At 30.1% G+C, this 12991-nt stretch overlaps 1 protein-coding gene across 1 annotated transcript; it reads left to right on the top strand.

The window, feature by feature from the left end:
• The first annotated feature begins 2942 nt into the window (after window positions 1–2942).
• On the top strand, window positions 2943–11102 carry LOC106677766 (uncharacterized). Its single transcript, XM_014416277.2, has 5 exons — window positions 2943–3218; window positions 3293–3482; window positions 6282–6402; window positions 7889–8176; window positions 10903–11102. Exons 1-5 carry the CDS (start codon window positions 3151–3153, stop codon window positions 11061–11063), a joined length of 828 nt encoding a protein of 275 aa, XP_014271763.1. The 5' UTR covers window positions 2943–3150; the 3' UTR covers window positions 11064–11102.
• Window positions 11103–12991: the final 1889 nt, after the last annotated feature.

Genomic DNA, 12991 nt, shown 5'->3' with positions numbered 1-12991 from the left:
TTTAAAGGAATTTTTCAATGAACATTATATTATTATTTATTTTAACTTTATAGCATCAATTTTAATGTAAACTAAAGCTGTTATTCTGTATTAATGTTTATTTTTATTTAATAGAGCATGAATTTTCAGTTTTAATATTTGTTTTTCAATTTCATTACTCAATACCATTGTGGAACTAGTTCCCACTATGAACTAAGGTTTTAATTTCCTCTGATCAGTGTGATTCAAATCCTGATAAAATCCCCTTAACACCCATTTGTGGCTTTCAGATTTATATACACCTGATTATCGAACCCCTGCATTTGACTGATCTTTTCTAGTTTATTCTTCCTCCTCATGGAATCTTATTCCTTCTTTGATTTGTTGTTCCATTATTCTTCCTCCCTGGAAATCCTGTATCTTTAATCGCTTTCTGTCCTCTGAAGGTCCAAAGAATACCAATTAAATTGTGTAACTAAATAGACCGACAGATGATTTTATTTTTACTTTTGCTTTTACCATAAAATAATGTTGTATGTTTGTAATATTCACAAAGAGGTGTTTACAGTTGACTGTAGATTCGATATGAGAAGATGGTCAGTACTGATACACAAATAAGTAAAATTTATTTATTTGAGACAAAGTTTTGACCTGAATTTCAGACCTTTATCAGTGTTTAAAACAAAAACGAAATTACAACCTTAATTCAGAGAAAATATAAAAAATAAAGAAACGATTACAAACATACTTGTAGACTAGTTAGATATATATCAATAAATTAAGTAGATAGTACATGATACTAATCGATAATACAATATAACATCGAAAAGGTAAGAATTATACTAAACAAATGATAAAAGACAGTGCTCATGTAAATAAAGAAATTCATTAATAATATATTATAATATTCATTCAGAATCTGTAAATATTAATATTAAATGTTGTTTGAATCTTCTGTTAATCATCTTTATTTCATTTTTATTTTATTATCATTAGGTGACTTATGAGTTGTTAGAGAATTTTTTTTTCTACCTTTTTATTTTTTAGATTTGATGTTTCTAATATTCATTTAAAACTTGTAAATATAATAAATGGAATATGGTCCGGGTGCGGTCAAATAAAACTCAAATAGTAAATTGGTGTACTATTTTTATTTGAGCCAACATTTCGCCCCACATTGCAGGGCTTTGTCAGGGCTGTTTTAACGGAAGTCAGAGTGAGGCCAAAACTTGTAAATATGTATATAAACAATAAATAATTGTTCTTTATTTTTAATTATTTTTATTTCATTTTTTTTCTGGTTTTTATTATTAAGTTAGTTACCTTATAATTTGTAATAGGATGGATGGTTTTATTTTATTTGTTTCCTTTTTATTTATTTTTTTTTCAATATAACATTATTGGATGTCTATAATATTGCATTTAAACAATGTACTTACATAAACATTATATGATTTTTGTTAATTACTTTTTATTGTTATTTTATTTACTTATAAATTATTATATATTTTTTTGTTTGATTATTAGTCTCATTTTTTTTGTAATTTATGGTTATTAGAGATGTTTTATTATTTTTATTTTTTAAATTTCTTTATTTTACCCTATGGCACTAAAGCTCATTTGCATATTATTCTAAAGGGATTTATCCCTGAATAGTTAAAGAATATTATTATTATAATTAATTGTAATATTATTTTTTTTTTTATGAATATTTATTTGGAGTGCAGTGGCACTGTGGTAAGGCACAATGCTACTAACTCCAAACCCTCCTGGGGTCCACCCAGCCTCATAAATTGGGTAAGAATCTGGCAGTCGAGCGTGACCAACTCTGGCCAAGCTGACCAACTCACCTCCTTGCACATCTGTTGGTCTAGTGAAAGTAATTCCTGACAAAGTACTGCACCCTTAACCCATCATGGGTTTTAGCGGTAGATTTAATTTTAATTTTAATTGTGATTTTATATAGATAAAGTACTAAAATTATTTAAATTGGTGCATTACAAGAATTTCATGTGATGCTTTTCTTTCTTATAAAAAAGTAGTTTACTAGACAAGTTTCAAAGGTCTTCTGTGCCTTCAGCATATCTTCTTTATATATTTTCTATTATTCTGATACAATTGGAAGATTTCAACCACAAAGTCTGGAGTCCAGAGGTAAACAACTCCTCAGTCAATGTTTCACCAATTTAGGTACCATCAGAATAGAACATCACACATAAATAAGTGTAATCCAATATATCTCTCATCAATAATCTAAAGAGATCTATCAACCAGAGATGGCACATCAGTACAAAACATCCAAACATACACTCCTTTTATAAAAAGTATAGTTTGGGTGTCTTGGATGGATGTGCCCTCTAGGGATGTTGTGTCTCTCTGGGCTGTTGAAGTGGGATGTGCTACAATAAGCAAAACCTTGCCTGTTTTAAGTTTGGTAGCTCAATGGGTAAGGCACTTTAACTGGCCAAGATCAAAGTTTGGTTGCTAGCATAGCAGATAATTAATTTATTCTTTTATATCAGCCGTGGATCAATTCTTGGGTCAAGAGATCCTCCTGGCGTATACCTAGGGTTTATAAAGTAGGTGTGTGGACCTTTATTGGGCTACATATATAATATGGCTATATAGATAAGTACGAATGTTGACCACATTACTTCCCTACATAACTGCAAACCATGAAACATTCATTTCTTATCAAGTAACGGACCAGAAATCCATTGTAGGTTGTAGGAGTACTGGTTTTTCTATTTAACGAAACTGTGGTGTATGGGCTATAAGTGGGTAATTACTATGAATTTACTAACACTTATATTTAATTACATTGAGTAAAATTTTAGGTGTATTGTAATTAATTAAGCATATAAAATATTTAAGTATATTTGGGGCAAAAGCTCATAAAAAAGTACTACTTAAGGGAATAACATAACATATGATTTCCATATCACCAAGGAGACTAGTCTTAAAATTCTATAAGTATAACCATTCAAAATCTTAAAAACATACATGTATTTTTAAATTATCTTTCTTTTTCAAAAACTATAAAATATCCAAAATCATGAAATTATCAAAGCGAAAAAAATAGATCGGTTTCTTTATATCTTTGTTTAATTTAATTTTTAACATTATGAAAAAGTAAAAAAAACTTCTACCAAGTCCTAGGGATTTATCGAAATGGATTACTTCTTAACCACGTACCGCAAAGATTATAAATGGCCAGTGGCTCTTTCAGCAGCCGACATGTAAGTATTTACATTATTTGTCGTTAGGTACAATTTAGACTACTAGTTACAATTTTTTATCATTACTTTTCTAGCAAAAAAGCTGAAAATGATATAAAAATGAGAGAATTAAAGCTCAAGGATGCAGACCCACATAAGATGGAATTAATGAAACCGATGGTACAGTCGGATGTTCAACCTGGCACGGTTATACCTGCCCAAAGTGGTGCTCCACCCCAGGGCGAAGCATCAAAATATGATCAACCAAATGCTTATCTTCAAAAGGTATTGTTTTAGCTCTAATAATTCACAACAAATGTTTTGATAAAGTATTGGTTTAATAGTTAGTAGCATTTAGTATCAACCACTTGTTTGTTGTGTCAAAAGTTTATATATTACCGAAGTATTGTAAAAAAAAAAAAAAGTGGCAAGAAAATTAAGAGATTATTGACTATTTTTATTTGGCAAAATCATGATTAGTCTTGATCATCATCATCATGAAAATCATGATAAATGTATACGTCTCAGGCAGAAAAAATATATAAAACAAATAAATAACGCATTAATTAAACTATTAACATTATCTCCTCAGTATCCATTTATGATAATGGATGATGGCAAAGTGAAGAAATGTTTTCTCTGCCTATATGCCTGCATAGTTGGTTTAAAATCCCAGTTTCTCTCAGGAGCCATATGAGTTCCGAACAGTTAACTGTATTTTGCAGAAAGTTTTGATGAACTTCTTAAGAAAATCTTATTGTGGAACCTCCAAGATCATTATTATGTTTTCTGTCTTGGGGAAAGTGACATTGTCATAACTTTTCCATCTATTCATTTTTATTACTTATCAACGCACTTAGCAGATCTTTCTTTAACATAGTTTTATAAGATAAGGGAGTCACATCCTTAAGGATGGTTTACATCTTCCTCTCTTCACTTTATATATTTATTTATTTAGTCTTTAATCTATTATTTACACCCTGCCCCAATTTTAATTTATTGTTAAAATTATTAAATTTTAAATCATAAATTTTCTATTGATATGACTAAGATATGTAGATGGGACAGGAGTTATGTAGTACCTGCAATACTTAATAGGAGAAATTTATAACTCGAAAATGATTGCAAGCGAGATAAATAATACATAATACACTGCATACTAATCAGTCAGATTGGCAATATTAAAAGGGACAAGAGAGTTATAGTTGTGACTAATCGAATACATTTGTTATTTAATTTTTTTTTTTTTTTTTCCCTTGCCCTGCCAAGGGCTAAGAATTGATGTAGATTTCCCAGGGAGTCCAGAATAATGGTTTCTGCTATTCTCTGAAACTAGTTTCTCTCAATTAAAAATTACTAAGAGGGAGGGTTTCTCTACTTAAGCCCTTTAACCAAAAATCGTCTTTCACCAAATTCATCTGTATGTTTTTCTTGTAAATAAGAAATACATTTTGTATAAACATATTTCCCAGCCTGTATCTGAACACCCTAATCAGGATCATTCATTTCGAACCTTATCATCGGATCCACTATTAGTGCTTCCTTTTCAGTCACACTAAACACAGGAATGTCTACAAACCTTGCATAGCCCTCTGTATCTACGCTCTACACTTTATGAAAACATGTTTATTTTTTCCTCTGCAGTACTTCAGCTATTTTATTTTTTATATTATTGTGCTGGCAGGTGACAAGGAACATGTTAGAACGTTTTCCAAAACCATGAGGGGTTTCTGACTCTCAGCCACATTAGTAGCAGAGGGGTCCAAACTCTCCATTTGCCTGGCCACCGGTTACTAGAACTCCATGAAGAGGAGCGTACTTTAATTTTAGTGCTTTTCTCAGCCAGTGAGAATATAAGGAAGATGCAGGTTAAACAGTACCTGTAATAACTTAGTCAAAATTTTCTGTTGATATAATTAAGACACTGGCTATAAAATACCTGCAATACTTAATAATAAATTTTCTGTTGAGATAACTTAAAAATGAACATGGATAACATACAATATCTACACATCCATTGTTATACAATATCTACAATGCCAATGGCAGGGATATGCCATTAGACTTAATTATCTAGATGTTATATGCATAAATTTCTAATCTTCTACAGAAAAATAAATAAAATAAAGGAACATCTTTTCTCAATTTTCCTTACCCATGTTATTAGTTATATTCACCATATATTATAATTGTTTTCAAAATAATTTTTTCTTCTTCTATCCATTTCTTTTGTTAAACTTTGCTTGTATTTTGCCACTTTATCAATTATTATAGTTCTAAATATTTTCATTTTCTTTCCATATTTCAATTTTCAAATTATTAATAACTAATATATTCATACTTCTTTGCATTATATAACTTCATTTCTATTTTATTTCATTAATTATGTTATTTTACCTACTTATTCAATTACCTATGTATACATTTTATTTTCCACTTCTCTCATCACTTCATTTTATTCATTCCATTCTGTAAAATTATTCACTTTATGTCATTCTGTTGATATTTTATTTTTTATTTTCTATACTCATTGGTTATCTTGTTCTGTTATTAGCCCTGATGAAGGCTAGAAACTCTAGCCAAAACGTTGGCACAATTAAATATGTTACATCAACTTATTTGTGTTTCATTTTGACCGCACCCCCACCATCTTCTCGTACAAGTCAACCACGGTCAACTATTTCTCATAATTAAAATAAAGGAAGAGCATTATTGAAGTTTCTTCCCGAAGTCTTCATCCATTTCATGTTCTTTAGTCTTACAGCTTTAAATTTTATTTTCAGAAGATTGCTTTTTATCTGTTTCATGTATTTTCAAGAGGGAGAAGTTATATAAAATTGAATTGTTTATACATAAATTTATTGAAATAAAGACATTTATTGAAGTAAAGACATTGTGTTCATTATTGGATGAAATTCTGATTTTCCTCGATACAATTTTATAGCAGTAGAGAAAGTATCCATTCAATTAAATAAGGAGAAGTCATATAAGATTGTTTATACGTAAATTTATTAAAACTAATTAAAAAGATATTATTGTTCATTATTGACTAATATATTGATTTTCATCAATAAAATTTTGCAGTTGTATAGAAAATACCCTTATTTATACAACATTATGAAGTTCACAACCACTGATGATATGGCCAAGCGTATAATGAGTGAAAAATATAAATCAACATACCAAGTCGAATATAGTAGAGAGGGTAAGTTTTTTTAACATATTGCTTGTAACTAATCACAGATTTCACAAAAGTTGTACATATATTTTTTTAATTTCAACTTTATTAAATTAATTAGTGAAATGAACCAATTATGATGTTCTGAAATTGTAGACATAATGAGTGAATTTTCAGCAATAGATAAGTTATCAAAATAGTTAAAGTATCAGATAATAGATAAGTTATCAAAATAGTTAAATTATCAGATAATAAATAAATTATCAAAATAGTTAAATTGTCAGATAATAGATAAGTTGTAAAAATAGTTAAATTTTCAAATAATAGATAAGTTATCAAAATAGCTATTTGAGTGAGGAAGTGAGGTAGAGTTCTCATCCAATCCACAGTTCTTGAGTAGTGGCTTACCCAGGGTGAGGGGTAACTGTGGGCCCTTCAAACAAGGGGTCCTTACGACAATTTTTTTTTATTTTTATTTGAATGATAACTATATTGCAAAACAATAATATCCTCTTATTTTTTTAATCAGACAAAAACGTTATTAATATATTTTTTTAAATTAACAACTTGTAAGACAAATTTAAATTATAATCCTGCATCTAATTGTGGAAAAGCAAATCAAATTTGTGACAATATACTACAGACCTAAAAACCTCTCAGCAGCCTAAGGAAAAAGACTAGATCAGTTCCTTTATACAGGTATGCTCCACAGAGCTTTCTCAACTGGAGAGAAACTTGTATGGAATGCCAAACTAACTTCTTATTCTCATAAATTTAAAAGTGAAGGTCACAGATAAAGATAAACAAGTCAAGCATAACTCAACTTTAGAGAAACAATGCTGTCAAAAGAGATCAAAAGTAGTTGTTAACTATTTTTGTTCTGTTTTGATCGTACCCTTGACCATCTTCTTCATAATATGAAATTATATGGTCGATTATTTTTATATATAATATGAATTAAAAATGTTTAGTTTTGTTGATAACTTTTTTTTAGCATAAATTGGGGATTTTAGTAGCTTTAAACCTTCCCATAGTGACACAGAACATTTTGAAAAAACAGCATGTAAATAGGTCCAGTAATTGAAAAGTTTATTGTAGACAAACATTCAAACTATTCCCTGTTAAATATATAGATTAATTTTCCAGAAATACTAACTGTTTTGAAATGGACACGACTTACCTCACACAGAAACCTACTTAAAGGAAAGAGGATTATTGAGTAGAACTTGGAAAAATAAATCCTTGACTATTAAATTAATGAAATAAATAAATACTGTTCAATATCAAAAAATACTATTCTTAGTATTTACTCGTAAATATAATCCGGATTGAATAATCTATTAATTAATTAACACAGCAGTTTCCCTGTTAATTTTTTTTTAGAAAATTGTTAAATTAAAAAATGTCTATGTAAGTGGACCCATACATTATTTGTTAGTATTAATTATATTTTAAATAAATCTGAACTGTCAAATTATAAAAGAAATTTTATATATTTACTCTTTTTCACCAGATGATTTCTCTACTTTAATGGATGTTGTTAAACATGGAGAAAAACCAAACAAAGTCCCTGAAGAGGCTGGAGAACCTAATGTCTGTTTACCTGAGGGCATACCAGCACCGACATGTAAATGTGCCAAGGGTCTTGCGTTTTCACCCTGCCAATGTGCCAAAGAAGTTCCAGTAAGGAGGATCGCTTGGAAACCGGCTCCGATATCAAAAATTCCCCAGATCCCACGAGAAAAAAAGAAGAAGTCAAAAGATAAAGAAAATGAAGATAAGGATAAGCCTAAGACATCAGGTAAAACATTAGTTGGCAAGTGCATTAGACTTAAAAATATACATATAGAATGCAGGATACTCTTTCTAAATATCATCATAGTTCAAGAAAAAATTAGTCGAGAATGGTTGGTTGTGTTCATATTCTCAGTTCAAGAGAAAAAAAAAACACATGATAAATGATATACTTTTGTAGCGACTCCTTTACCTGCTGGTTTATATTGTAACTATTACAGCTGCTAAAACAGCCATGGCCTGGTACGATGCAACCTACCAGCTAACACAGGAACTACCACTATCATCAGGCAAATGCCATATATTAATATTTGTACTATTTCTAGTATATAATTTAATTTCACATATGTGACAACTTTGTTAAATATTGTAATAAATCATAAATGTATCATTTTAATTAATTAAGATTACAATAAAATCTGCTGATCCACTGAGATCTAACATCTCACACTTACCATCCCTCGATGGCGTTTAATAGCCAAGAAACTTGACTAAGCAAATATTGAAAATCTCAGTTTGAATTTCTGCTTCAGAGGATTTCACTTCTCATGAGACAGAGAACAACCATGTGCATAATGGGTTAGTCCATTCTACATTCATGCAACTTTTTGGAAATTTATATCACCTTTTATTACTCCCTGCCTTCTCTGGAACTCTCCTCCTTCCTGTACCTCAAGAACCTGCAGCTAGTACCCAGTCAGGAATTACAATCCCCTTCAGGACTGCAGTCTAGAACACTCCAGAGCAAAGTTCCCATCCTTAGAGGACTTATGGCTAGCACTCTTAAGACATCCTGTCCATTCACCTCTTAACCAGTTATCTAACCCATATGATCACACATTCTTAGGGCCTTCTGCTATAGAATGGTTCACATTTTCAAATGGATTCAGACTATATAATACAACCATCTCAACACATTGCTTAATATGTGCCAACTCTTTTCTTTATCCTTAATTCAATTTTCATTTAGCATAATTCATGTAATTAGTATGAATGTATTATTTTCATAATTTTTTTTTTATGGTATTCAGTCAACTGCATTGTATATTTGAAAGAAAATAGCCAGGACTCTGTCATGTTTTATTAGATTTCTCGAATTCCATCTTTTTAAATTAGAAGTTTTTAAGTGTGATAGTGTAAAAGAAGTATATAAGTAGTGTACAGTACAAAATAAATAATTTATTGAAGAAGTATTTAATATGGATCGATGACTCTCTGACTACTATTAAGATGGATCGTCCTGAAGGTGGGGGAAGAGCCCCAAAATGTCGATGAATAGAACATTCTGCATGTAATGGGGAAGTAGGAAGGATTTTCACAACAAATACTTTCTAGGAATAAATATATTTACCATTATTTTAGGCTCGTTTTTCCCAATAGTCTTCAAAGGGACTTTAAAGATTTTTTAGTGTGGACATGGGTCAGTTTGCACCAAGATGTTTTAAATGAACAAGTTAATGGGATATTTAATGCAAAAAGTTATAACAATTTTTTATGTTTGATTCTATCATTATGATTGGTATTTCAAACCAGGTGTTGATGTATTTTAGATTTTTTTGTTGTTTTAAGTTTAACGTTACTACTGTTGACATCTAAACTTAATAATATAAGAAGAATGTAAATGTCCCAGTGAGGTTGCTTGAATATACTTAGTCATATCAGGGATACATATTAGGATCTCAGATACTCAGCAACTTTGACCATTTATAAAGTAGTGGTTGTGGGAATCTTGAGATATGGATCCTCCACAAGGGATCAGAATTCCTTCTATAGTCAATTCAGTAGATGGGTCTGCTGCCAATCACTAGGACAAAAAGAACATTGTCTCATAAGGCAGTACAAGTGTAAGGAGAGGGTATACCTGTTAATCTCTTCCTCCAAGAAGACTATTGTTAGCACGAGATGAAGACAGGGAGGTCTAGCAGAACTATGGGAGAATCACCGAGTGAGGATTGATGAAGACCCGAAAGGATTCGCTGAGAAAATACATTAAAATAGGAAACCCAGCAATGGATGATGACTCCGAAAGGGGTTATCCTTAGGAAATAATTTGTCACCACTGGTTCTTACCTGGTAACCACATAGGTCCTCCGAAACTATTAGTCTCTCAGCTGCTAAAGGAGCATAAGGGTAACCGAGTAAAGTTCGAAGAAACATTGCTTCATTATGCCATAGTTGTGTTACAGAGAGTGCCAAGCAAGTCGTAATTGCCTATACTGTTGTATATGATTCACAGACGGCTAGCAGGGGTCTTTATTACCTTTAATTTTGTTTATTTGAAAAATAAACAGTTCTCATTTTTTAGCAATAATAAACAATGGAAAAATACAAAATATTAAAGAATTTGATGAATAACTAAAGGAGAAAAATAAAAAATTTAGTTCATAATTTTCACCTTCACTGGTCTATAGTTTTTCAAAAATCACAAAATTGTCGATGACTTCAACACGTGCTCACCAATGTACACAAAATTAGGAGACCTATGTAGGGTAGAAAGTGAAAGTTATGTGATGGACTAGATTTTTATGTTTACTATAAGCTGAAATTGGATGGTTGAGTCCTTAAAAAAGGCCATCAGTAGCTCAGGTGGCTAAGAGTAAAATAAAAAACAGATTTTTTTCATTTTGTTTTATAATTAATATCTATTAATGTTATCTGGATCATGTCCTCTTTGGAGGAAATTCTAATCCACTTTGTTTTGTAAACAAATAAATATATATATATTTTTTTCAGGTAAAGGCAGCTCTACGCCTTTAAAACCATTCTCTACAGAATATAATGAAACCATTAGCAAAATAGGATGGCTTATTGTAAAAAATAAACTTTTACATAAAGCAACTATTGAAGCGACACAAGAGGAAGGGAAGAAAAAAACTCACCTTAAAGAAAAATAATTCACACCATTGTATATTAATAATGGATTTTATTATTTCTGTTTATTTTACTAATATAAAATGCTTATCTTTTTTTAAATTAATGTGCTTTATAAAAAAATGAAAAAGATAAAACACATTCTTTAACATATCATATATTTATTTCCTTTATAATTGTTCAAATGATACTTACCTTTTTATTTTCACTTAGCTATAATGTTTATCTTTGTAGCAGTAGCAGTTTTTATGATGATATTTGAAAAAATTTATTCACAAAATATTAATTTCTAGTGGTTCAGACAAAAAGTTTTATTTATGAAAAAATATATCCATACGTACAGGAACCATAAGACGTACTGTACTGATGTCTGTCAGCACTCAAAATAAACGCAATTTGACTTTCTAATTTTTATGATATTTGCATAAGAATATAAATTTGGCATATGAAATTTTGTCCGAACAACTATAAATCTATTTTAACAAATATCATGAAAACCACTACTCCTGGGAATATAAGTGTAGTAAACTACTTTATAATATATTTAATTAGCTTTAATTTGAGTGGTGGCAGACATCTGTAGGGCTCATATTTTAGCAAATTTAATCTATTTTATATGGTGTTTTCTTAAGTTTTCTAGCTTTGTTAGTTTCCAAGATATGGTGTACTGAATAAAAAATTAATTTCTTTTAATGTTTTAAACAGCCACCATTTTTTATTCCCCCTACCTATACTTGGCAGACTCATCAATTTTGACTAATAATTATACATAGTTTTCATTAAAGTAATCAAAAAGTGGAGTGAAATAACTGCCTTCTTTTCTCCCTGGCTCTAGTAGTATATACTCTTACCCAACACATTACCAGACCTCATGTTTCACAATAGACAATGAAGAAACTAAACAAATTATGTTACGAAGTCCTTCCACACCTACCTTATTTGCAACAATACATTGGGGAAAAATTTTAGAAAATGAGAGTAAATATTTTGAATAAAAATGTTTTAATTTCATAAAGTTGTTTAACTAAATAATTTTTCCTTGTGAAAACTGACATTTCATATGAAAGCAACCAATAGCCACAAGAATCAGAAAGTTAGGGTAGGCAGTACCAGGATAGATACTTTATGGTATGATATCGTCATATTATATAAAACTGTACATCAAAACATACATGTTTGTTGGAATAATAGAGTAAAAATAAATACATGTTTGAACAACTGCTTGGTTATTAATTAGATTTTGCTTTAAAGTTGAGAAGCTTTATAATCATGCAGCTATAAAAACTATTCATTAGTTTAATCATCTGTTTAACCTATCGCTTTGAACAGCCCTGATGAACCCTTGCAAAGTGGGGCAAAACGTCGGACATTAAATAGTTAAAAACTATTTATTCTTTTTTGACCACAACCCTGACCATCTTCCTATATTTATTAATTTGTTTCCTCATTTGATCTTCATTTTTTTTTTTTTAGTCCTCCTATCCTACCTTACTAGACCAATGGTTGTGCAAGGAGGTGATTATGTCAGAATCACTCTTGACCACCAGTTTTTATCCAATTAAGGGCTCCAGAATCCACAGTGTTGACTCACGGCTACAGTGTAACAGAAAATAATTTTCTGCCCAACCAGATTCAAGCCTGGGTCCTTGGAGTTAGTAGTATTGTGCCTTACCACAGTGCCACCCCACTACCCATATTTATAATTAACATTATTTTATAAAATAAGCTTATGGAAAATAACCTTCAAATTAGTAAAAAATAAGGTTTTTTTAAAATTTAAACTAAATAAAACCAACAGTAAAAACTATTTTTATTTTTATTCTTATCAGTAAGAAGTGCAATTATGATTTTTTACAAAACTCCCTATGAATAAAAGTCATTGATATAATAATAAGATTTTTCATTATAAAAAAAATAAAAAAATTGAACACACCACTCATAACTAGTACTA

The sequence above is a fragment of the Halyomorpha halys genome, unplaced genomic scaffold, assembly GCF_000696795.3.
Source record: "Halyomorpha halys isolate HHAL.00 unplaced genomic scaffold, Hhal_1.1 Scaffold1.1, whole genome shotgun sequence".
NCBI classification, from domain to species: Eukaryota; Metazoa; Arthropoda; class Insecta; order Hemiptera; family Pentatomidae; genus Halyomorpha; species Halyomorpha halys.
This window is presented reverse-complemented; position numbering and strand designations above follow the sequence as displayed.